Source organism: Glycine soja, chromosome 18 (assembly GCF_004193775.1).
Source record: "Glycine soja cultivar W05 chromosome 18, ASM419377v2, whole genome shotgun sequence".
Taxonomy (NCBI): Eukaryota; Viridiplantae; Streptophyta; class Magnoliopsida; order Fabales; family Fabaceae; genus Glycine; species Glycine soja.
The window spans coordinates 1,392,571-1,419,925 of NC_041019.1; the positions used below are offsets into that span (position 1 = coordinate 1,392,571).

Sequence of the window (27,355 nt, forward strand, 5' to 3'; positions counted from 1 at the left end):
TGGAGGAAATATATATATATATATATATATATATATATATATATATATATATATATAAGTATTAAAAGAGTATTTTTAGTGAAATAATGTTCATATGTACATATATCATTACTTTAAAGAACATTATTAGTAATACACTTTTCAACATTTTTTTTTTAATATACTCTATCACGTAGTCAAACTTATATATATAATAATTGATGAATTACTTATAAGTTAAAATACTGTTGAGTTTAATCATAATATATTTTCAGATATATTTTAAGTTTCTCTCAATAAAATCATTAGTGAGGATAGTGAGCGAGATCCATAATTTTTTTTTTCTTTCTATTAAGTTATAATAATAATAATAATAATAATAATAATAATAATAATAATAATAATAAATGTATTCAAAATAGTATGTTGAAAAATGTATTATTATACTTAGTTATAAGAAATAAAAATAAAAGTGTATTGTTGACTAAAACCATTTCAATGAGGCGACAACATGTAACCCGACCCAGGTGTTCATTATGATTTTTGAATCATATAGATTAGATAAAAAAAAATAAACAACAACATGGGCTACAACCAACAAAACAATGGGCCTTCCCAATTATATCTTTTCTGCACTAAATTTTTTGTAAAACAATTTCTGAAAACAAGAATCAGTTTTTGGATACAGGAAACAATTGCCTATCTTCTTCACAGTCTCAAATCCAATTTCTATTCCTTCACCAACAACAAAAGTCATGGATCAAAAAGAATAAAAAATTAAAAAAACTTAAAGGGTGATAATAAAATAGAAAAAATATAATTAAACATCCAAATGCTAGTTCACATCTTGTGAGAGTGAAAAAAAAAAAAGAAGAAAAAATATGTATCACTAGATATGATATAATAGAAAGAGAGACATACAGAAAAATAAAAGATATTAATGAGATATTTAAAATAGACGTGTGTCCAAATATCATTATCCCGACAACAAAAATAACATATAATAGAATGAAATGGGCTTGCCTCAAAGAGAAAAAGGCTTTCCTTTGTTGTGTTTGTTTCTCAACCTTATATGCAAGGGACCTAAATCTTGCACTCCTCAAATTGAATCATGCAACCTCCACTATTTAGTAAAAATGCAATAACATCCTTAATAAAAATTTTACCTCCCATTTCTCAACACCAACACCTCCCTTCTCTCTTCTCTTAACCCGCGATGGCACACGCTCATGATGGCATTCCTTCTTCGACAACACGCCTCCTTCCCATGGCAACTCCTCATTCCCCCACCCCCTCATTCTCATGCTCCCCCATTCTCCTTCCTCCTTCTGTGAAGGGTAAGTGGCTCCTTCTCCCTTCTCTTTTCTTCTCTTCCTCCTCCTTCTCTCTTTATCAAATTTAATTAACTATGAAAAAGCTTTTGGAATGATCTCTCTGTAAGCAAAAATGCTTTCAAAATGATTTTTCCATATGGAAAAATGCATCTGGAATGGTATTTCCTTAAGCAAAAATGGTTTATGGAAAGACTGTTTTGAAAGATTTTTGCTGACAAAAAGGCCATTTCTGGAAGTAATTTTTTTAAATTGAGAGCAGTCTTTTCTTGAAGTGTATTTTGTACATTTCGAAAAGGGGGTTCTTGAAATCATTATTGTGCTTACGGAAAACCCTTCTGAAAGCAACGACTATGATTCGGAGTAGTCTTTTTGGAAGTGTATTTTGTGTCTTCCGAAAATGATGTACCAAAAAGCATTATTTTAGCTTATGGAATAACCATTCCAGAAGCAAAATTTGCAATATGGAATAGCCTTTCCAGAAGTGTATTTTTTTTATCTTCTTGAATGATCATTCAGGAAGCACTATTTTTGCTTACGAAAAGAGTGTTCCGTAAGATTTTTTCTTTCTTAAAACTCATTCCGTAAGGTATTTATACCCTTACAGAATGCTTGATCTGGAAACAAATCCAAAACTCAAAATAAGAATGTCAATTCCAAGATGAAGAATTTAGTTGAGTCGAGAAGAAGAGAAGAATAGAAAAGGGGAAGATCTAAACTTGTGCTGACTATGGGAGAAAGAAGAGGAAGAAGGAAAGCAGAGGATCCAAAGAAAATATAAGGGGTAGTTAGGATTTTGAGAAAACTAGAAAATGCAGTAAGGGAGTTGCAGAATTCAATTGCCCATATCCAAATTCTATCCCTACGCCTATCCCTACGCCAAGGTCTTGGACCCAACAAAAAAAAACTTAAAAGGTCCCATAGGTCTATATCTTCGACCAAAACGAGGCTCAAGCTGTACTACTGTACGTACGTGACAGTCCTGTGCGGTGTTCATTAGTCATTAACATAACTAAACGTTCAGTCCTATCCATAGCCAAAAGGTTCATTACGTTGGCCATCACACCATGAACCACCTTGGTCAAAAACCAGCTCATAAACATGAAACATCATAAATCATAATTGCAAACAATATCGTTTGTCCCTTGCGAAGTTTATAATAGACTCCTCAACAGCCATATATGCAGCAAAACCGCCTTCCCTCGACACCTGGCACCAATTCCACGTTTTCCTCAGATTACTGGCCACACTGCATCACTCGCCTACATCTCGGTAATGCCTCCTTTGTCTTCATATATTCCTCCATTCTTTTTATATTCAAGACAGCCATACTCCCCCACCTTCATCTACTCATATAAATTCCTTTTCCTCCATCATGCTAATTAATGCTATACACCTCCGTTATCTCATATTACAACTTGCAGTATCCATTCCTTCTTATCCTATGGATAAACACATTTAATTCTCCGTGTTTTAACTGCACAGATACATATCTCAAGAAATTACGATATCTTAGATATATCAGAACGACATCATGGTGTTGATCAGAGAAGAAGAGATAGTGGAGGAGATGAGTGAAGCGGAGTGCAATATCGACTACGAGAAGCTGAAGAAACGCATGTGGAAGGACCGAGTCCTTCTGCAGAAGCTGAAGGAGAAGCGGCAGAAACAGGAACCAGACGTGGAAGCGAAACAAGAGGCATCGAAGAGGAAGAAGATGTCACGAGCACAAGACTCGGTTCTCAAGTACATGGTGAAGATCATGGAGGTCTGCAACGCCCAAGGCTTCGTCTACGGCATCATCCCCGAGAAGGGAAAACCCATGTCCGGTTCCTCCGGTAGCCTCCGCAAGTGGTGGAAGGACCAAATCCGCTTTGACCAAAACGCCCCCGTCGCAGTCTCAAAGTACCTCCCACTCCTCTCAAAAGACATTGACCTTGACATTGCTTCCTACATACACCTCCTCCAAGACTTGCAAGACTCAACCCTAGGGTCTCTTCTTTCCGCTCTCATGCAACACTGTGCCCCTCCACAGAGAAGGTTCCCTTTGGAGGGAGGGCTTTCCCCTCCTTGGTGGCCCAACGGGGAGGAAATCTGGTGGGGCGAACAGGGCCTTCTGGCCCAAGAAAACGGCCCACCTCCTTACAGAAAGCCCCATGACTTGAAAAAGGCTTGGAAAGTTTCTGTCCTCGCCGCAGTTATCAAACACATATCTCCAGATTTTGATAAACTCAGAAGGCTGGTGACTCAGTCCAAGACCTTGCAAGATAAGATGACTGCCAGGGACAGTGCCACGTGGTCAAAAGTCATGAACCATGAAGAGGCTTTGCTAGATCTAACCGAGAAGTGCCTCAAAATATCTAATGATGATGACAACCTTGAAGAAGAAGAAGAAGAAGAAGAAGAAGAAGAAGAAGAAGAAGAAGAAGAAGAAGAAGAAGAAGAAGAAGAAGAAGGGTTTTCTGGTTCTCATGAACCTCAACTTTTGAAGAGGAAGGGCGCGTTTGGCTTTGGTAGTACTGATGCTTTAGTGGATAAGCTGTATGCTTGTCAAAACGCAGGGTGTCCACAGAGTGAGCCTTCTATGGAGTTTGCGGATAAGAACTTGAGGCTGGACCATGAGGCTCTGTGTGCTTTCCGAACAGTGGATAGCGATGTTCTTCCATTTCACCGTTATCTCTCCAATGATGCACCACCAATCACAAGTTTGGATGATTTGATGAACGTGGCTTTTCAGAATGATGTGAACCTTGGTGAGGCTGCTGGTGGGAGTGGCACATTGGAAGATGACCCTTGTTACTGGCTTAACGCCATTGAAAATCTTGAGTTGCAGGCTGCGTTAGAGTTGTTGGTGAGAGATAACATGGACTTTGCTCAAAATGTTCCGGCGCAGATTCCGCAGGGACAGGGACAAGAGGATGCAGCCTCAGTTTGGGGCTTGGGAACCCATCCAACGCAAGGATAGTGCATCTTCACTTTAACAGTGTTGATTTTAATGCTTTTGCTTTAAGTTTTAGTAAGGTACTGTGGTTAATTAGGATATATACAATTATTGATCTTATCATAATTACAGTCGGAGTAGTTACTACAAAAATTTAATGTATTACTAGTTACTAAATTTAGTAATATCAAATTATTTTTCTTTTTCTTTTTTTGTAATGTGTATTTTTGATAAAAACTAATACAAATATTAATCCATATTCTCGCAGCATTGATTAAAAAATTATGGGGATACGAAAAATTGAATTTTCATGATTATTTTTACAGTTTATTATTATTTTTATAATAAATAGATTGTTATTTTAATTGATTAATCAAGGTTTTAAGTGCATTGATTAGTGTGATCCGAAGCCTAAGAGTACGTGTTGTCAATGATGTAAGCATGCATCATATCATGTAGTAAAATACATGCATGTGACGGGTGCAAGGAATATCACTCTCTCCGAAGCTTTCAAGAAGAGTTCACACCTGATCTTCATCTAACAAAGCCTCGCAGTCATTAATTAACTACCATTGATTGTTTTGTTGCTACCCAGCATTTTCCTAATTTACATATTCCATGCCAGTATAACAGCTAATTAAACTGATAGAAATTAAATTAAAATATTATTTGGAACAGATAACAGAGGAAAATTGCAAAGGCGGTAAGTAGATGTATGGCTCATTAACTTTCAACATACGGTTGCGAATCCTTGGGAATTGTGTGATTTTATAAAGTTTCTTTTATAAATCTGAGCCACATCAACATTCTTCTTTAGCACGTTATCCTCTTTTGGATGAAAAAATGAACTCACATCATATGCGTATTCTTAAAAGTATTGGTAAAAAGAGAGGCTAATTACTTAATTTATTGAGATTGGGATTGGGGGCAGGTATTACTCACGGGTGCCGATATCAATACTATAGTGTCCTGCCTTACTTCGGGCGCGTCATATATATTAATATATTAATGTAATTAGAATATGTTGTATTTAAGTAAATAATTTATATTATATATGTATTTTTTTATAAAAAAATAATTATATTTTTTTAATTTTATGATTAATAATAATAATCTAATAGATAATAAAGAATTTTAATTCAATATCGTTATATTAAATTTGTTTCACATTCCATATAAGTATATTGAACTACTACTTATTTTTATGTTTAAATTTATGATTTTATTGACAAATTTTTTTAAGATTGACGTCTTAATATTTTGTATTATTTGATGTTTCAAATTAGTAGTGTAGATTTATATATATTTAATAACTTTTGTAATATTGAATGATTATGATTTTAACACTTTTTATTTATGACTTAAGTTTAGAGGAATCATTGTTATGTTAGTTAGTTTCTAATATCACCTTTACTCCTATATATAAGAAATAAAATGTAACATTTTTTTTATCCTAATTATAAGAAAAGTAAGACTACTTTATTATTAAATTTTCTTTTTACCCATAATTAATTATGAGATCAATTAATGATATGCACTCTCTTTCTCGTGAAAGTGGTTCATTTATTGAACTATCGACAAAACAATGTATATTTAATGGATAGAAAATTGTCTTTGAAAAATAACCACATCTTAAATTATTTAATGTAATGGATAATATTAAAAAAAATAAAATTTATGACAAATTAACTAATTTAATCACTTATATTGATCTTGATATATTATATAATTGTTTCTTATATATAGGACCATAGGTAGTATTATGTATTGATGTTTTTAATATTATGTTTGAGTTACTTAAGAGTACATTTTTAATTAATATAATTTTATTAATTTATTAACTTTATACATAAATAAAATGCGGGTCGTAAATACGATTATGAGTATATTGATACTGAGCAGATACAAGAATGAGGATTAAAATTATTACTTATACGAGTACTATGAATTTTTTTTTAAAGTTATTATGAGTATATAGATATGAATTTTTTTTTAAAATATAAGTATATGAACGAATACTATGTATAGGACCTTACTTAGACTCTATACATTCTCATCCTTACCCTTTCTTGTAACAAATTAACAAGTTTTTGGATGGATAATTTATTAAAAGTATTCTTGATTTCGATCCAGAGAAATCTTCTCTTCACAAATTTGAGGGAGATCTTTATTGTCCGTAAAAAATTTAACAAAAAAATGAGACACTGCTAATAACATTTTGATGAAATAATTTTATTTCAAGAAAAAACTTTGTCGTTAGAGACTTAGAGTTTATAGGAAAATTGAAAAATTATGTTAACAACATCTTTTACGATGATTTTTATAACGGATATAAAGTTTTTTTTTTCTAAAAAAATAAAGAAATATAAATCTTGATGAAACTGTAAAAATAATACGATATATAAATTGTCATTGACTTTACCATGTGTCGTAAACCATGCATTTAGCATTGTCTGTACCCTTTTTTCTCTTCATTGTCATAAAATTAAATAAGAGACTTAAACATCATCAATCATTACGACGCCACAATTAAGTGACTTAATTACAAACAGACATATGAAGCAAAACTAAGTAGTAACAAGCTAGTAACTAATACATAGTACCACTCTGATGTCAACAAATACTTAACCATAGAAATAGATCCGTCGTTAAATTAACACATGATTTAAACAAAGAACAAGTCGTTCTTCTACCTTATTGATCAAACATCTGAGTCTGCCAAGTAGTATTTAAGCAGTTTGTGGCATTCAGGCAAGGGTTCGTCCCTCAAGTAACCCATAGCATTTGCATAGTGAAGATGGTTGACTATGCCATTTTGGTAGTGGGTTAGTACTATGCTGGATTTGTCACGCCCAGAGTCTGGGGTGCTACACCATTTGATAGGGCTTTTAACAAGCAAGCATTCGCAAATATTGTCACGGTGGTCATTTTCAACCTCAATGTGGTATGTTCCCGTGGAGTCCGTCACACCCTCAGAGTAGAAAGCTACCTTCATGGTCTTCCTCTCTTTGCACTGAATTCCGACCCTTGCACCTAATTACAAGTGTCACATGCATGCAACATAGAAACATGCATTAATCTTAGTTAGTTACACATATTCACCACAGCAAATTGGTTAGCCTCAAATGATGTTATTAAGAATGGATCTTGTATTGTTAACTATCGATTTATCCATTTTCTTTATGATAAAATAAGATTTTAAATTGCAATCACGATTCGGGTCTCATATTGCAATCAAAACTCCAAAAAGTCTTGATACTATGGCCGAAATTGTAGTATGAATAGTTCTTGCAACAAATATTTCGTTTAGATTCATATATAAGTAAAAAAATGATTTTATAAGATGAATTTAAATACAAGTAAATTTAATTAATTTTGTTATATTTAATAATATTATTTTTAAAATATATTTTATTTAATTCTTCTTTTATTTTCAACTATTTTTTTATTCATGATATCTAAAAGACATTTCATAAATAACTTTATTTTTTATTTGAGATTAATAAAATTAAATGATTTCAACTAATTTTATTAATCAGTGTGAAATTAATTGTTTTAATTTCCTTATATATAAATTCAAAAGGAATATTAAACAGGCTGTAGAGGAAAGATTATTAATTACATGATTCAGGAACTAATACATGATTATGATCTCGATTAATCTATAGATGATATGTTGACAAAAATTTTAATTTATGAGAAAGAAATAATATAACTCTGTCTATATCATATGGAAATTGATTGAGATGATGATTCTCTGGTTAACACCATGTAATAATTTTTCGTTGTCAAGACACAAAATTTTAAATATGACATTTGTTATGTTAATATATACAACATGTAAGGATTTATTCAGGATATTAATGAATGGATGTACCTCGAATATAAAAGGTGGCATTGGTTTCGAATCCAGCACGGCAGGTATCACAATAAACGGAACCCTTGACATGGAATGTTGCTGTAGCAATGGGGAAGATATAGAGGGTGAGGGCCATCAACAAAAGCACCCTTGTTGCCATGACTCTCGAATAATTGTAAACAATATATAGAGATTACAGGGGAAAGAGAGAATGGAATGGAAGGAGATGCATGCATGGGTTTCTTATACTGAGAAGTGAGAAGACTTGAGGTTTGCAAGCTATCTTTTTCAGTGCACGCGTCTAGTGCGCCATAAGAAGTGAATCATGTCTCCGAGTCTCTACTTGGGATCGCTGCCATCAATTCCACATGCCCCTTCTCCGCACCTTCCCTTCTTATATATTACCATTAAGATTTTACAGGCTGAAACTTTTGCGTTTTATAAAACATTAGTCAGCACATGCATAAGTTCTCGTTACGTGTCATGAAAATCCTTTTGTACTCAAAACAAGAAAAGAGAAAAAATGACATAAATGAATGCTAGGGAGGAAGATGATATTTCTGCTGTGCCATTTTGATCTCCAAAATATTAGTACTCCACTATTTTACTAACGTTTGGTATTGAACTATTTCCTTATATAAAATCAAAGATTTAAATATATTTTCTGTTTCTATAATTTAGTATTTTTTTATTTTTGTCATTGTAAAAAAAATTTGCTTTAATTCTTCTAAAATATATTTATTTTATTTTTTATCTTTAAAGTTCTTTAAACAATACTTTGAATAATAATAAAAAGTATTCTGAACAGTAAAAATAACATAAAATAAAAAATATTTAAGAATAAAAAATAAAATAAACACATTTTATAAGGACTAAAAAAAAAACTAGATTACAGAAAAAAATATCTAAAACTAAATTCAATATCAGACGGGAGGAAATTCAAAATTAAGAGCAAGCTTGGGAAGAACTAGGCACATAATCAGGGGAAGACTTTCAGGACTTGTCTGACAATAAATTAATTAATGGTACATAGTGAACAATATAGAAGTCAAGGATCACAATAAAAGTGAGAATCCAACCATGGCTGAATATTGCTGAACATTATATATTATTTGTGGGACAGAAAGGATTCATATCCTAGCAAACATGTGCCTGAGCCTCACATACAATTTCTTCTTAACCTGTTTGGGATGTTAGCCATGTTGCATTATTTATTACCCTAATTAGTTTAGTTTCCTTGTAGTTTCCCCTTATAAAACTCTTGACACTAATGTGCAAACATTGGTTTATCATCTCGATGCAAATTCTAGCTTCCATTTGTGTCGTCTTTTCATTGTGTATTTTAACATAATAAAAATTAGTTTTCGTTCAATCAACGGCACGTGAAAAAAAAAAAAAAAAAAACTAACGAGATGTTACCAAAGAAGAATGGAGGTACGAAAACTCACATGAAGAAGGCAATGGATAACAAGGAAATGCAATGCTTATAGAAGAGAAAGTGAAAAGATGTATAAAGAAGATTAAAAAGGTGGGAGTGGGGGTGTGTCTAGAGGGTGGAGATGTGAAAGGAGGGATAGAATAGGAATTTCACGAAAAAAATTGGGAGTGGAAAAATAAGAAAAGAGGGAGTGAGAATATCACAGCTAAAAACATAAACCATTCAAATCCCATTGGACCTATCTCCGCCCAACAATATCCCATTACCACGGTCCACAGATTACATTCTTGACTTAACTTTTAATGCCTTAATAGCCCATAAAGGATCCAATCCGTTGTTTTTCATTATTTTGAAAAGAAAATAAAAGGTTGACCAAAAGGAAAGAAAGGAAAACGATTAATTATATGATGTTTTGGCCCTTTAATTTATATAATATATCATTTTATCCTTTTTAAATTTTTAAAGTCAATTAAGTTTCTTCATTTTTAAAATTAAACAAATTTGATCTCTCTTTTAATTTTTTTTAATCTAAAATTCGTAACTTCTCATTTTTATGACTACTCCTATTCTAGATTATATGATGTTTTGGAGAGAAAAAATTATTTTAAAATATATGTTGTTTTACAAAATCAATATTACATTAAATACTTTTTTAAAGATTATCCTTAATCAATATTTAATGGGTTATAAGAAGAATAAATGAATTATTAATTAGATAAATAAATGATATATCAGGAAGTTATCTGATTATTTTTTTTTAAATTCAATAAATTAATAATATTATTAAATAAATGTGTCAAAATTTTAAACATTATATAATCTGAAAGAAAGAGAGTAAAATCTTCACAAACTCATTTGGTTAATTTGTTTTAAAAAAAAATCTATCGGAAAATCAGTAATCTCTACATCAAATTTGATTTAAAAAAGAAAAAAGAAAAACTAAATTTCTCCCTTTTCAATTCGCTATTCGTACTAAATGTTAGGCAACATAACCTCTTTTTACACTACTTGATCTTTGTCTCTCTACAATATGCATGTTTGTGTCTTATTTGGCAGTTCTTGAGTTTGCTACGTACGTTAACATTAATCTTCCTTCTAGATAATGTTGGTAGTTTTTACATGAAGAGTAAAAGCTGTTATATTGATCATGGTGTACCTAGCACTAACACCGGTCCTTGATTAACCTTCTACCCTTATGTAAGTCCCCAAAAAATAATTAGTTGTCAGTTTCTTCATCAGTATCATTATCGTGAATAATTTGGACGAGTGAAAAGTATATATCCAAATAAATGTTGCCAAAAAAAGTAGGCCATGTTCGAGGTACGTACCCAGAGTCTTCAAGGCCCGGGCCCCACGGATTTTGTTTTATAGTAATTTTTTCAAAAGAAGTTTCCAAATGCCCTGCTTTATATGATGTTAGGGCCTAGTAAAGATAAGATGAAGGAAAAGTTTTAACAGGTGTTTGATAATGCATTCTTCTGTGATTAGAGTTTCATTACCTCTTCTTTTGCTTAGAAAGGTAAATTTAAGGACTAAAACCCATTTTTGTGATTTAAAAAACTAAATTTACCGGTCCTTGTAACTGAAGACTGAAGAGACTAATATACTATATCATATAATATACTATATAGTTGTCTTCATCACTAACACATCTTTCATTTTGATAAGCTCATGTGCCTAATAACCTGAAATGTATAATTGGTAGTTTAGTTGCGATCCAAATTAAGAAAAGGATGCTTATAGACTTGTGTTTTCCATAGATAATGGGACATACTAATCCCGTGGCAATAAAGCATATTGTATATATGGTGGTTCATTTAACACTCACCTTTTCCGTCTGTTAATCGAATATAGTGTTGGAAATTGGAAGTATTTGAAAATTTCGTTATTTCAAAGGAGCAAGTATCTTATTATCTAGGAAATGAGCCTTTTCATTTTAGTATATAAATATAAATATAAATTGACATTTACTTTGAGTTGGTAAATCCTTTGTGAAAGGATTTGAACCATGTTCCGAATTTTAGTGCAAGAGTCCAATACTTACGTGCGGCTTACGTGTTAAATTAGCACTTAGTCATGCAAAGTTAATGTTTATTTAGATAAATTAGTCATGCACATTATATTTTAGATAAATTAGTCATTTATGGTTATGTAATCTTGAAGTCAATGTTTATTTAGTACTATTAGTTTATTGATGGTTATGTCTTGAAGTTAATGTTTATTTGTATTAGTTATTGATGGATGTGTACTACTTATTCTGCGGAGTATATTTTTTTAATCAGTTATTGGTGAAAGAGATTTTTTTTGGTTAAAGTTAATAATCAATATTTTCAATCAATTTAAATATCTATATTGTGTATTTTAATTTATTTTAATAAATAATATTTATTGATTCAATTATTTTTTACTATTTTAATCTATATTTTAAGTTATATTTTTTCTTGAAAATGTCATTTTCTAAAATCAATTATTATTTAAATTTCATTTATTTTCAATCCATTAAAATTAAAAAAGTATATATGTTCTTCTATCGGTTGGTTGTTTAATTGATTATTTAAATTCAAACATTAACTTTAATGTAATATATTAATATTGATGTGACACTCATGTAAGTTATTTTCATGACATTTATGTGACAAAGAGTTAAAGGAAGTAAAAAAAAAAAAAGAATTTTGGTAAGAATTTAAGTCATAAATTTATACAATAATAAAACAATAAACCACTATACCACCTGGCTTGTTTGGTTAATTTTATATAAAATGTTAAGACAATAAATCATTATACCACTTATCTCAAAATGTCATTTTCTAAAACCAATTATTTTTTAAATTTTATTTATTTTTAATCCTTTAAAAAAATATTGAAAAATTCTGTATACTTTTGTAGTCCATCACAAGATACTCTTCTATATACTTTTTTTTATTATATATAGAAACTAAAAATAAATATAATTTAAGTAAAGATTAAAATTAAAGAATATTATTTTTTTTATATTGTATCAATATTTACACAATGAGGAGAATAATAATAACAGTGAGAAGGGATTATGACTAACTCTTGGTGAAATTACTTTCTTTAATGAATAATTGACCATCAGTATATATTAAATTTTATAATCCAACTATTTCATATAGTAATATTATTTCAATATTTATGCAGGTTATATTTTAGATAAATTATTCATTTATGGTCATGTAATCTTAAAGTAAATGTTTATATATTTTTTTTGAAAAATATATCATACATTAAATGGAATTTATTTAATAAAATATCTAATAAGAACTTTTAATTAAAAAATGATTAATGAGAATAATTTCGCAAAAATTCACTCTCAAAATAATTTGAAGCCTCCTAATAACTCCTAGGAGAAAAAAGACTACACTAAATATAAACTAATTTTACATTATTATTCAATTAAAAATCATCATTTATAATAAGTTTTTTAATTCAAATAGTATAAACCTATGTTACACTATAGGTGCATCACACTTAAACTTTAATAATAATAGTATAATTCTCAGTAAGCAGAAATCTTCCGGAAAGTTGTATTACGGCAATGATGCTTACCAAAACAAATGAAAACTCTGGTGGCTTCTATTTGTACCTAGAAACCCATTCATTCTTTTCTCCCATCATTTACACGCTTTTTCTGAAAGGATGCTCTCAGAGCTTTTGTCTTTACAGGGCCAACCCTCAATTGGCCCTTTTTGAATTCGCGGTCCAAAAAGCAGAAACTTTGTTTGCGTAAAAAAATGGGAAAAAGAAAAAGAAAGCATCAATCGCATGCATCACAAACAAATTTTGTGGAGGATATTATACAACGTGAGCCTTTATTATTTTAAATAAACTTTTGTTGCCATTTTAATAATTAATAAAATGTAAATATGCGTATCGATCTTTGCAAACTCGGTTTCTCCTTGCTCAATTAGGTAATAGCTATTTCTGTGTTCGGCAAGGTTTTATGATAGTTAAATAACTTCCCACTAATAGGTATTTGTACCATAAATAATTTAAAGGAATAAATATGTCGACAACTCTTGGATCAGTCATTTTCTCAGGGAGCTCATGCACGACTGTTGCCCAATTTTTTAACCCAATTGTGAATTGACTATATATTCAATATCACAACTACTGACTTTATATGATTGTGTTATAAAATTGTAAAAATTATTATAAAAATAAAACGAATTTAGTTAGAACATACTGACAATAATGTTATATATATATATATTCCTCCAAGAGATATAAAAGTGGATGCAGTATTATTGCGAAAGAAAAGGGTTAATAAATATACTTTTTTATATATTTTTACTAATACATTTTTTATTAGTTAAAATTTATTAAAAATTATAAAATTATAAGTGATATATAGTAATACATATTTTTATTATAATTTAACAAATAACTAATAATGAAAATGTGTTGTTAAGATTTCTCTATCTCTCGAAATGTGGTAAACATGACAAATGGAGTTAAAGACTTAAAGCCATTCTTCACTCACTCCATTGTCAATTACTTACTTTCAGGGGAAGAGAGAGAGAAGCAACAATTTTACAATGTCAGACTGGGAAAAAAGACGAAGCGTTACATAAGAAACGTTGTTTATGTATTACCCAGATTTAGTAAAAAGAACTTAATTCCAAAAGACCTTTTAGAGAAAATTGGTTGGATTTTGATATGCATCCGTGCGGTGGGGATTGGGAAGTTAAGGTTCCACAAATTGCAGCAGCTTGCGGACACTGAGGGCGTTAAACCATAAACATCATACCAATTTCGGTATAAATTTTCTTCTTTAATTTGTCTTATTTATATTACATTAAAATTTTCCATCCTCATTCAAATATATATTTGATTTTGTACGTTCCAGTGTCTTCCTATTTGTCTCATCTCACATTAGTTTGAATATTAAAAATACATAAATAAATTATATTATTTACAATGGCACTATTGGTTTGAATTATAATTTTTATGCAAACTATAGCTAATAAGTACGCGTTTGGAACTAAATTCGTAATGCACGTCAACATTCTTTCTGTGTTTACTAAAAGCAATAGGAGCAACTTCTCCATCATGGAAAAAACTCATCTCCAGTACTAAAAGGCTAAAAGCTTCTAGCTGAAGTGGAAGACACAATGTTTTTGTGGATCCTATCTCCAACTAAAAAGGTTTCAGTAAATAGAGAAGAATCAAACTCCTCCGTTATATAACCAAATGACGTGATTTTTATGGTAGATATGTTGTGAAATTGTTCTTTCAAATATGTCATAAATCTCTTCATCAGTGAGTATTGAGTAATAAAATAAATCATATATAAAGCTATTAAATTCATTAAATATTCATGCAATTATATTCATAAAATTCAAACTCAAAACCACATTAAGTTTAAACAATCATTCAAAAGTTAATCTACTTGTTTGGTGATTCATAAATGTAGCCTAAAATTATGTATGTGAACAACATTCATTAAAATAAGTACAAAATCTAATACTCGATGGCAGAGCAAGTCTAATTTTTTTCCCTTTTTGTCCCACTTTACCATTCCTAAATGCAGTCTACGCCATTCAACAATGTATTTTGTTTAGAGATTATATAATGTATGTTTTATTGGAATTGAAACAATCATACTCGAACCACTTAGAATTATTATGAACGATAAAAAATAATTCTTTTAAATATTTAACATAATTACATCTTTAAAACTTAAACTTGAAACACAGGATAAATTAAAGTAATCTCTTTATTAATTGATCTACATGTTCTATAAATCATAAATGTAGACTGAAATTATGTATGCCAACAATTTTCAATAAAAAATATAAAATCTAAGACTCATATGCACAATAACTCTAAATTATTTTAATTATGATTAATTTCAAAGAAAATACAATATGACCCTAGATGCTTTTTATTTAGAGTTTAATGATTATGAATGGTTAGTACAACAAAATTTTTAGAGTCAATCAATCAACAAAATTTTGGTGGTATGATTTTTAATATAATTATTATAAAAGTTAATAAGTTTATTTTTATGATGATTTATGATTGGATAATAATATAAAATTGATTTATATTATCGGGTCATAATTTTTTATCAAACTTATTTTTCTTTTATTTTATAACATTAAATATTTAAAATTTAGAATAATTATTTTAAATAATTTGAAGTTTAATGCATATTTAATTTATTGTTGAGGAAGTTGTTTTTTAAAACTCTTATTGAGGAAGTTATGAGTTATAATTTGAGTAAAAGTTTATCCATTATAATTTTTAGGTGAAATCGTACTTGATCTTTTTATGTGTTTGTGAGTCAGTCAAATGAAATGAAAAAATAAAAAAACAAAAAGTACGTATAAATTAGCAAAAGGTCCAAATAACAGGGACCACTTGTTAAAGATTAACATCAACATGCACGATTTACATGAAGCCAGTGTCAATTTTAATTTGATTCCTATATTAATAAAGTTTACGGCTGAAGAAGGCCACTCGATTGTGCAATGATGCCTCTTTCTTAATCTTAACCATCCAATAGACGTAAACCACGGAACCATTATCTAGTCATAGGATAGCCATTACATTACATTATGCGCCAATTTTTGTCCTTTAGATATATCACATGATTCTGACACTTTTAGGTCACATGCACACCTAAGCATACAAGTTACAACCCATTGTCCTTATTCGGCATTCAAGTACGATCACATGGTTTTGCAATGTTTTTTATTCCTTGGGAGAGAAATAAAACGAATAAAAAAAAAAAAAGATACATGCGTGTCAGAAATAAAATAAATTTTAAGAATATTTAATTAGAGGAAAATTAAAAAAAATTAGCAATCAATTGTTTTTTTTTATTGAAATTTGATTATTTTTTTCTTGAATATATTTTTAATCCTTGTAAAATTAATAAGTTTAAACTTTAGTCCATATAAATTCTTTTCTTGATTTTTTATTCCTCAAAAATTTAAAATTTTGTTTTTATCCCTTCTATTATGCGATATTCATTTATTGCTTATGTGTAAAGTGATCATGCCATATAACATCTCTTAGTGTCTATAGTATAATGTCAACATAAAATATATTTTTTTAAAAAAAAGTTAGATCTCTAAAATAAATATTATTTATCTACCATAAAATTAACTTTAGAGATAAAAATAATGATTTTAAATTTTGGAATGATTAAAATAAAAAATAAAATTATATGGACTAAAACCAAAGTTCAAAAAGGGACTCAGGTGGGGATTGTTTTGTATGTATTATAGATAAATAGATTTGTAAATTATGGTTCCTCAATTAAATGTAAACAATTAATCATTGCTTAAATTTTATAGTAATATCAATCAATAAATTAATTGAAATGCAAAGAATAGAGAGAAGACAACATGTAAGATTTTTAGAATAAAATAGGTAAGAAGTTAACATGTGGAAAATAAGGACCCCAAGTGAAGAGTGTTTTATATATATAATATAGATTTGCATTAGTTGGCTGATTTCTATCGCATCTTATATGTTTTTTTTATTTATAAAACGACTAAGCAAACAACCTAAAGATTGAAAACATCTCAAATTAAATCGACACCTCAACAACCTGCAAAAAGCAACCGATGAGCCCATAATTATTATAGATGAAAAGATAAATGATCAAGAAAAGCATGGGGGACCAAAACCAATAACCATGAGAAAGACAAACTCAAAACAAGTTATAACTAAACCTGTAAAGATGGAGAGATTGTGTATCATTTAAAATAAAAATGAGAGATGAAACTTGGGACAAAGTTCCAGCAACAATAGGCATTTACAGAGATACCGTGAGAAGATAATCTATCTGCAGAGGTATTGCTCTCATCGTAAATAAGACCAACCAAAAAAGACACGGACTTGGTCAGTTGAATCATATTTTTTCATTTGTTTCTAATTATCCAAGGAACCATTTTAGGCTTCTTGAAGGCATGCTTGATTCCCAGATTGAGAGAAAAAACAACCATGCATGCCATTCTCTTTTATATATTTGATATCTATACAGAGAGAATAAGAAACTAAAGAAAGATCAGATTGCATTGCCTTTTTATTATTAATTATATGTATTTATTATTACAAATTGCAGTTACCTTTTATAAAAGAGTGATTGGAAATGAAGATGGCCAACTAATCCATTTACCTCTTTTGATTTGCTTTGCTGGATCCGACGAATCAATCGGGGACCTTTCAGTCTTTCACTAATGAACTACTACACCGATTAAGCTTTAGTTGTGCAACAGATCGATCTCTTAAGTATATAATTTAATAACTATTTAGAAATTTAATTAAAACAAAACTTATCTCAACTTAGTTATATTACTGTCATTAAATTTTCCATCTATGTCCGTTCTTATAACAAATAATCTCTATTAAACATCTCTTATAAAAATTTAAATATACTTAAATATCTCTATTTAATTAGAGAATTTGAAGATAATGATGTAAATAACTTGACGTCTTAAGTATTGACAGCATAGATAAATAGTGTTTTAGTTTGTATTAATTATTTCTTACATGCGATCAAATTCAATATATAAATTTTACGGTTATAATCATTTATTATTAAAAGTTAAATTTATATGTATCATTAGAAATTTTCGTAACTGTTAGAAGTTAATTCCATTCAAGTATAGTGATGCACATAATACAAATATATTAAATTTTAAAAAGAAAATATTTTTAAAAATATCCAAAATCTAAATAAGTAAATAAATAATACAGGTACCTGAAATTTAAATGAAAACATTTTAATATAAAAATAATTAAATTATGAAAAATAAAATTGGATTAGTTTTTAATATAATTTCGTGATAAAAAATCATAAGTAACTAATACCTTGGGAATCATAAAATACTAAATAATTCTAAATTTATATATCACAATGAAAATAAAATATATTTTTTATGTTAAAATTCAAGAACAACTTCAGCTCTCAGAAATTAATTTTAGTTGGCTCAAATTTGAATATAATGAGTTAAACTCAAACACACCCAAAAACACATTGTAAAACTAAAGTTATAAAATAATTTCAATGTATACTCTATTCCTCTCTCCATCCCACATTATACGGTAAGAAAAAGATTATCTTAAAATAATTATCATTTTATATTTTTTTACTTATATTTCATATAATATTGATGGCGGACAATAAAATATATTAATAAATTGACAATCATATAAGATTAATTTTATAAAATTATTGCTATCTTTTATCTGTTTATTATTATTTTTATCTGTATAAAATAATCTAAAATAATAATTATTTTGGAATGAAGAGAGAAAGAATCTTTATCTTTAAATGCAAGAATTTTTAAATTAATTCACACCTTTTTAAAAAATTAATTTATTTAATTAATAAAATTAAATTTATTAATAATTTATATTATTTTTAAAATTATCCTTATAATTATTAAAACTCATCATCTTTATATTGTCAGCTAATTGTTTTCTACCTAATGAATTAACATGTTATAGACTTGTTCATCTATCCTGCAAGAGAGAGAATATATTTATATTTTCATTTCATGACATTCATTGTAAAATGATTAAGAATATTTTAATAAAAAAATAACTTAAAAAAATCTTATAAAAATAACTTGTTCCTTATAAAAATCTTATTAATAAACATAAGAAGTACTACTGAATCTTATTTAATTCAATAAAAAATTTAAAAATAATTAAATTTAAGATGCTAGTATTAAGTAAAATGAATTATTTTTACTGATTTTAATGAATTAATTGTTTAGACAATAAAATGAGAAGTACTACTAAATACTACTAATAAAGATGCAGCTAAAGTGTGGCATAGTGTGAGTGGAGGTCTAGTTGGCGTCTTAGATTTTGCTGCCACCTAGTAACCTTCACGAACTTATTATAATCGTACCACGTGTCGTCTAGGACACTTGTCAGATTTAGAATAAGCAACAATTGTGAATCGCGTGGAAGGAAGTGAGTTACGATTCCAGAATCTAGTTCACGTTCACAGTGCAATCACGAGTCACGCTCACTGCTACTACATTTACGTGGTCCCATCCCATTCAGTGTTCCAGTCTCTTCCATGACCTAGGTTATGGTTGGGGCCCCTCAATTTCAGAAAAATATAAAAATATTAGTAATGCTTTTATTTCTCCCTTTAATCTTATAATTTGATTCTACTTAAATTCATTAGTTGTAGTCAAATTTCGGTTTTAGTCTCACTAAAATTTTCTATCTATGTTTTGTCCCTTTAATTTTTAATTGTACCACTTTTACTCTTTAAAGTGGTTTAAATAACATTTTTATAGAGGGGTTGAAAATCATTTAGACAATGCTTTTAGGAGTGTATTTTAAAATTAGAAAGACAAAAAATAAACAAAATCATAGAAATACTAAACCTAAACTTAAAAAAATAGAGGCACTAAATATATTTTTATTTATTTTCATGTGTATGATAATAAATATTATTTTTTGGTTAAATTGTAATTTTATTCTTCATAATTTTTTAAATCTATGATTTTGGTTCCTCTTATTTAAATTGTAACATTTGGTCTCATAATTTTATAAATTAGTGATTTTAATTCATTTGTTAGATTATTAATCAAGTATTGTGATGAATATAGTTATTAATTAGGCTAATTATAATTTTTTTTAATAATGAGTGGTTTTCAATTCATTTATAATTATCTTTGTTAAAAAATAAGTTTATAATTAACCAATAATTAATGGCTTTTAATTCAAATTCTTCTTACTTTAATATTGTATTAAAAGATACATTATTTTCTAAATCTGATATTTTTATTTTTAGAAATTAAAATTCATAAATATAATAAATAAACATTTAATAATCAATTAATGAATAGATAAATTAAAACACTCATTAACTACACTATAAACCTATTACACTTTCCCAATACTTAATAATAAATACATTACGAATTTAAACGTTAAAGGGCACATGTTAATGTGTAATAAATGATGGTTGGTCCCCACTTATTATACTTTGGAAAAAACAGCATCATAAATGTGTCTCATAAAAAATTTAAAGACAAAATTACCCTCAACTATATGACACACATAGTGTGCTTTTGAACTTCCTACTTTAAATACACGCGCCTCAAAATTGCTAAACTGAAGAGTTTCTTTTTTTCTGACTTTTTTGTCTCTTTACTGAGTATGAAGCACCTGCGTAGCATCTTTTGCAAAATAAAAGTATTTTTTCATCCCTTCATTAACATTGCTGGAATTTTTTAATTTAAATAAATAATAAAAACTAATTCAAAATATATTAGCAATTCAAATGAAATAATACCATTCCAATACAAAAAATATCCAAAAAGAGGTTCAAATGTTTAATTAAAATAAAAAACTCATAAAAAATAGATCCAGGGCCTTCATGCCTATGCCAACATCAGCTTTCTTTTCTAAACTCTGAAGTATCATTCCACATGCTACATTGCCAACATATTCCTGTTAGAAACAAAGGGTAGAAACAAACAAAATATTATTAATTATCGGATATACATAATCCTACAAAAGTATATTAAACTAGAAATCTAAAGAATTTAATAAATGAAATGAAAAAATATGTACCTAAACTTTTGGAAGAAGAATTGGATTTAAATTTGCATCTTTACAAATTTTTTTCTTCTTGTTTGTGTGACCAGAAAATTGAGTATTTTCTTTTAGAGGACATGTAACAATATTATGTCCTACATCTTTGCACAATCCACAAGTATTCATGTTATGTGATAGCTCTTTTCCACCTTTAAGACGTCTTCGTTTGGGACGACCTTTTGTTTTGGAAGGTGGAGGACAGTGAACAACATCGACTTGTTCCTCAAAGACAACATTGACTTGTTGGGGATCTACTTCATCATCGTCATGTGATGTTTGAAGCCGCCATCGTGACGGCAAGTAGTTAGAAGGGATTTCATGACAATCTTTATGAAGAAAAATACTGAGAATGTGACGACATAATATACCCCAAAACTCAAAATACTTGCAACTACATGTAGCTATTTTACCATCCCCAAAGACCATGTGTTTTCTACTATTAGCATCTTTATAATACCGCAACACAAATTCATTACCATTTTCATGATGAATTGAATATTGGGTGGACCTTTCAAACTCCTCTTGAAACTTCTGAAAAGCAAATCTTGTAAGAACACCATGAGCTTGCTCTTGCAAGGGTGACATAAGCTTCAAGTTAATTCTTTTGCACTTTTCTAACATTATGTCATGGTCTTCTTTTTGCTTAATATCATCAATCGCTACATCAACTTGAAATTAATTTAAATTAATCAACGTATAAGATTAGAAGTGAAAAGTACTAATATATTGGCAATTACACCATACCTGCTTTGTAAAGTCACTTAAACTTGTGTGAGAATTTATAAATCTTTTAATAAATGCATTAATACTCTCTGATCTTCCGGTAGTTGTCATCCCACCAAAGAAATGGTCACGAAGATAAGCGAGTGCCCAGTAATTCCTGATTTCATACAATCCTTTCACATGTTTATTTGACTGCAAGTTATACTTAGCAACAACTTTTGGCCATTGATGCTCAAATTCTTCACATGTCTCCAATTTATACAACTCGTAAAAATCAGAACACCATTTTGAATATTTGTCCCGAAGTATAGCATTAAACCAACTACTAAACTTAAAAGTGATGTGCCATATGCAAAAACTATGTTTTTTTGATGGCAAGTCTTTTGAAATTGCTTCTTTCATCCATGGATCTTGATCCGTTAGTATAGTCTTTGGTGGCTTCTTCATCAAAGATATAAAAGTCTAAAGAAAATTTAGAAGCGTTAAAAAAAGTATTAATTAGAAACTAAGATACCATCATTAAAGAAACAATAATAATAAGCTTAGAAGTTACCTTCATTAACCAACGAAATGCAGATATTGTTTCATTTCGTAAGAGTGCACAACCAAAAAGTACAGTCTTCCCATGACTATTCATACCCACAAAAATCCCAAATGGCATTTCATAAGAATTGACCTTGTATGTAGTATCAAACACAACAACATCACCATATTTTTGGTACCAATCAGAGCAAGAAGCAGGAGACCAAAAAATATGCTCTAACCTTCTCTCTTCATCAAGTGTATATGCATACTGAAATTTAGAGCAACTCTTTTTTGCATCCTCACAGTACTTGAGAAGATCTTTGGCATCATTTCTTTCAACTTTTTTCTTGGTTTTCACAAAAAGATTACGAATGTCCCTTTCAATAAATGGAAGATAACCATGCTTCACATTTTTCTCTAATTCTATGACACGCATCAATTGTCTAACTGAAAGCCCCCCTTCTTTTAACAAGAAAATGCGTTCAATATCATCTTCAGAGATAGTTCGGTTAGCCGGTAAAAAACGCACTTCTGATTGGGTTAGCAAAACATGGTTATGTTCAACAACAAACTTTGTAACTCGCCACTCACTTGGAAATATATCATGAGACTTCTGCAATGAAATTCTTAAATAAGCTTTACATTCACACCTTGTTGATTCTCTGTTTCTCTGTTCTTTTAATGGTTCTATGATTTTCAACGAGCTTCTACCTTCACGATGGCAAAAAAAATCACGCCTCCTCATAATTCCATTTCGTTTGATGAATCTACCTTTTCGAACAGAGAACCCATGCTGATATGCATACCTCTTATAAAATGCAAATGCTTCTTCCTCGCTAAGAAAAATTTGACCAACAAAAGGAACAATATTTGTCTCATTATAAGTTTCATCTCTATCAACTTCTTCTGCAAATTCATTTATCTCAATATTCTGACTAGAAGACACAATATTTTCTTTCTCATAAGTTTCAATTTCCTCAACTTCTAATACATCATTTGCCACAATATCATGATCAAAATGTTCACTAACTGTTCCTGAATAACCATTCTCTAAAGAAATATCTTCAATTGGATATTCATTTAAATCAACATTTATTTTATCGGTGCTCATATCTCTAGTACTAGTACTACCTTCCCCCATTGTGTTATTTATGGTGCTCATATCTCTAGTACTAGTATTACCTTCACCCATTGTGTTATTTATCATCTACAAATAAAAATAATAAATAGAAAAATATATTACAAAACTCTATATATATATATATATATATTTTGCAAGTGTCCAAAAAACACATGTGATTGGCGAGAGCAATGGAGAAAAAAAAAAGCTTGATAAAAGTACCTGATATTGTGCCTTTGAGCTACGAAGAAAAGACTGTGCATGTGGGCTTTGAAGAAAAGACAAATCCATGGTTAATAATTCAATCTATCAATGTGTTTTTCATAAGAGCATATGGTGGTAGAGAGGAATTGAAAAGAAATGTGCAAAGTGGTGGAAGTAGTACAGACTCTCGAACAAATTAGCGGGAAACTAACAAAATCTAGGAAGAAAATAGACACAGTATGTGTTAAATGAGTGAGGGTAATTTTGGCATAAAATAATTAAAAGCACACTTTTTTATATTTATTTGACTGAAGTTAATTTTCTCTTTGTCCAAAATAAAATAGGTGGGACCATGAGCCATTTATTACTCCTTAACATGTGCCTTAAGGGCACATGTTAACATTGCCCAACTTTAAAATACTCCAAAACAAGTTTAAGTTGAAAATAATAGTCACTAGGAGACAAGCAAATGAACAAATTTGATTGGCGCATGTCAAAATGGACAGTTTATACTATTTGGGATTGAGAATGGCCAAGCCAAGAAACGCTGCGCTTTGAAATGGAGCATTTTCAGAAATAACCCGCAACCCACTCAAATTGTGACACGTGTATACCTACTCGCTCGTTCCTCTATATATAGGTCTTCCTTCCCCTGTATTCAGGGGCATCCAACAACCGTTCACAAATCTTTTTCTAAGTGTAGTAGAGGAGAGGAACCGCGCCAACCCTCTCTTCTTCTTCTTCTTCAATCCTTTTATAACATTTATAGTTTCATTCTTAATCGTTGGGAAAAATGTTCATCGAGAATTTTAAGGTAGAGAGTCCTAATGTGAAGTACACCGAGACTGAGATTCAGTCCGTGTACAACTACGAAACCACCGAACTTGTTCACGAGAACAGGAATGGCACCTATCAGTGGATTGTCAAACCCAAATCCGTCAACTACCAATTTAAAACCAACACCCATGTTCCAAAATTGGGGTTAGCCTTCACATCAACGTCATTTTTATATATATATATATTATTCGAAATCAAGACGCTTTTTTTATTTTAATTTTTTATCCTGATTTGTTTAATTGGTTGATTAATTATCAGGGTGATGCTTGTGGGTTGGGGTGGAAACAACGGCTCTACCCTCACCGGTGGTGTTATTGCTAACAGAGAGTTAGTTTCGATTTCTTAGCCTCTGTCTTTTGGTATTATTAAGAGGAACCTTGTGTTATTTATTTATGGGTCATTTTTGTATTTTATGATTTCTCAGGGGCATTTCATGGGCTACAAAGGACAAGATTCAACAAGCCAATTACTTTGGCTCCCTCACCCAAGCCTCAGCTATTCGAGTTGGATCCTTCCAGGGAGAGGAAATCTATGCCCCATTCAAGAGTCTGCTTCCAATGGTATCATTACAACAATTTATCATTTTTTAATTGATTTTATCAGATTTAGTCCTCGGAGTGTTGATTGAAGTTTTTGACATGTGCCCACTTGTTGTAGTTAAGGTTTTTGTAACTTAGCTTATGGCCTTGAAATAAATCTGTTGGCAGGTTAATCCTGACGACATTGTGTTTGGGGGATGGGATATCAGCAACATGAACCTGGCTGATGCCATGGCCAGGGCAAAGGTGTTTGACATCGATTTGCAGAAGCAGTTGAGGCCTTACATGGAATCCATGGTTCCACTCCCCGGAATCTATGACCCGGATTTCATTGCTGCCAACCAAGAGGAGCGTGCCAACAACGTGATCAAGGGCACAAAGCAAGAGCAAGTTCAGCAAATCATCAAAGACATCAAGTATATGTCCTATTTCAATCTACATACATACATACATACATACATACATACATACATGATCTGTATCTTATTCAGGTTCTAACTGTTGACATGAACTCAGGGCGTTTAAGGAAGCCACCAAAGTGGACAAGGTGGTTGTCCTGTGGACTGCCAACACAGAGAGGTATAGCAATTTGGTTGTAGGCCTTAATGACACCATGGAGAATCTCTTGGCTGCTGTGGACAGAAATGAGGCTGAGATTTCTCCTTCCACCTTGTATGCTATTGCCTGTGTGATGGAAAATGTTCCTTTCATTAATGGAAGTCCTCAGAACACTTTTGTACCAGGTTGGATGCTTGCCTTTATGTCCCCCCCACAACTTAAATTGTTTGTATTTATGCTAATTTGTTAACTTTGGTTTGTGTTGTTGTCATCAGGGCTGATTGATCTTGCCATCGCGAGGAACACTTTGATTGGTGGAGATGACTTCAAGAGTGGTCAGACCAAAATGAAATCTGTGTTGGTTGATTTTCTTGTGGGGGCTGGTATCAAGGTACATTGTTGTTATACTAATGTCATATCATGGGTGTTATTTTTACTAGGACAATCTATCCTTTGCATGTTTTGTAAACAATTTATGCATCGTGCTAGATTTATATGTCAAAAATGGAGAAATGAGTTGATTTTTTCAAGTGTTCTGTTGATGATTGACAGCCAACATCTATAGTTAGTTACAACCATCTGGGAAACAATGATGGTATGAATCTCTCGGCTCCACAAACCTTCCGCTCCAAGGAAATCTCCAAGAGCAACGTTGTTGACGATATGGTCAACAGCAATGCCATCCTCTATGAGCCTGGTGAACATCCAGACCATGTTGTTGTTATTAAGGTATATTTGTTTCACCCATTTTTCACTATTTCTTTCTCTTGTCAGGTCTTTGATTCTATCTGCTTTGTTGCCTTTGCAGTATGTGCCTTACGTAGGGGATAGCAAGAGAGCCATGGATGAGTACACTTCAGAGATATTCATGGGTGGAAAGAACACCATTGTTTTGCACAACACATGTGAGGATTCCCTTTTAGCTGCTCCTATTATCTTGGACTTGGTCCTTCTTGCTGAGCTGAGCACTAGAATCCAGTTTAAAGCTGAAAATGAGGTCTGCATGCATTGCTAAATGATTTTATTGCTTGATTGTATTCGTCATTGTATTTTTTTCAGCCTTCTGAGGTCACTATGTTGTGGTGGTTGATGCAGGGAAAATTCCACTCATTCCACCCAGTTGCTACCATTCTCAGCTATCTGACCAAGGCTCCTCTGGTGAGTTTAATCTAATCTTATTCAATGTTGAGTGCATATCCTTATTTTTATATAGGAATTAAGTTGAAAGAAATATGAGTTTTAGTATTGAGATACAATTGTGAAGTTAAATCATTGTTCAGTGAATTTCCCTTTTTTCCCCTTATCATTTTTTTATCAAAAAAGTTGGCAAGGTTACTCACAACATAACTCTTGCAGGTTCCACCGGGTACACCAGTGGTGAATGCATTGTCAAAGCAGCGTGCAATGCTGGAAAACATAATGAGGGCTTGTGTTGGATTGGCCCCAGAGAATAACATGATTCTCGAGTACAAGTGACGCATGGGATAGAATAATAATTTTGTTGGGGTAGCCTATCCGAATGGTTTATGTTAATAATATGTTTGCTTATGATTTTGCAAGTGTAATTGATTGCATCTTCTCATTAATGCTTTAGAGCAGGACATATTCTGTTTTCTAGGGACATGAATGAATGTAGTATAATTTTGTGTACTTTATCCTCTTACCCTTCTCCATTTTTAGTATATTTTTTAGTGGCA

At 30.5% G+C, this 27,355-nt stretch overlaps 4 protein-coding genes across 4 annotated transcripts; 2 read left to right on the forward strand and 2 right to left on the reverse strand.

Annotated features, from left to right (window-relative positions):
• Positions 1-2,687: 2,687 nt before the first annotated feature.
• Positions 2,688-4,458, forward strand: LOC114395846 (ETHYLENE INSENSITIVE 3-like 5 protein). Its single transcript, XM_028357713.1, has one exon. It carries the CDS (start codon positions 2,845-2,847, stop codon positions 4,273-4,275), a length of 1,431 nt encoding a protein of 476 aa, XP_028213514.1. The 5' UTR covers positions 2,688-2,844; the 3' UTR covers positions 4,276-4,458.
• A 2,219-nt stretch (positions 4,459-6,677) lies between these two features.
• Positions 6,678-8,337, reverse strand: LOC114395864 (protein DOWNSTREAM OF FLC-like). The gene is made up of 2 exons (XM_028357730.1): positions 8,129-8,337; positions 6,678-7,284 (listed from the first exon to the last, which is right to left on the reverse strand). Exons 1-2 carry the CDS (start codon positions 8,268-8,270, stop codon positions 6,953-6,955), a joined length of 474 nt encoding a protein of 157 aa, XP_028213531.1. The 5' UTR covers positions 8,271-8,337; the 3' UTR covers positions 6,678-6,952.
• A 12,221-nt stretch (positions 8,338-20,558) lies between these two features.
• Positions 20,559-23,542, reverse strand: LOC114396098 (protein FAR1-RELATED SEQUENCE 11-like). Its single transcript, XM_028357993.1, has 4 exons — positions 22,429-23,542; positions 21,890-22,313; positions 21,129-21,820; positions 20,559-21,005 (listed from the first exon to the last, which is right to left on the reverse strand). Exons 1-3 carry the CDS (start codon positions 23,539-23,541, stop codon positions 21,129-21,131), a joined length of 2,229 nt encoding a protein of 742 aa, XP_028213794.1. The 5' UTR covers position 23,542; the 3' UTR covers positions 20,559-21,005.
• Positions 23,543-24,380: 838 nt separating this feature from the next.
• Positions 24,381-27,313, forward strand: LOC114396368 (inositol-3-phosphate synthase-like). Its single transcript, XM_028358299.1, has 10 exons — positions 24,381-24,705; positions 24,820-24,888; positions 24,986-25,121; positions 25,269-25,516; positions 25,617-25,843; positions 25,934-26,049; positions 26,211-26,387; positions 26,467-26,655; positions 26,754-26,816; positions 27,015-27,313. Exons 1-10 carry the CDS (start codon positions 24,518-24,520, stop codon positions 27,132-27,134), a joined length of 1,533 nt encoding a protein of 510 aa, XP_028214100.1. The 5' UTR covers positions 24,381-24,517; the 3' UTR covers positions 27,135-27,313.
• The last annotated feature ends 42 nt before the right edge of the window (positions 27,314-27,355 follow it).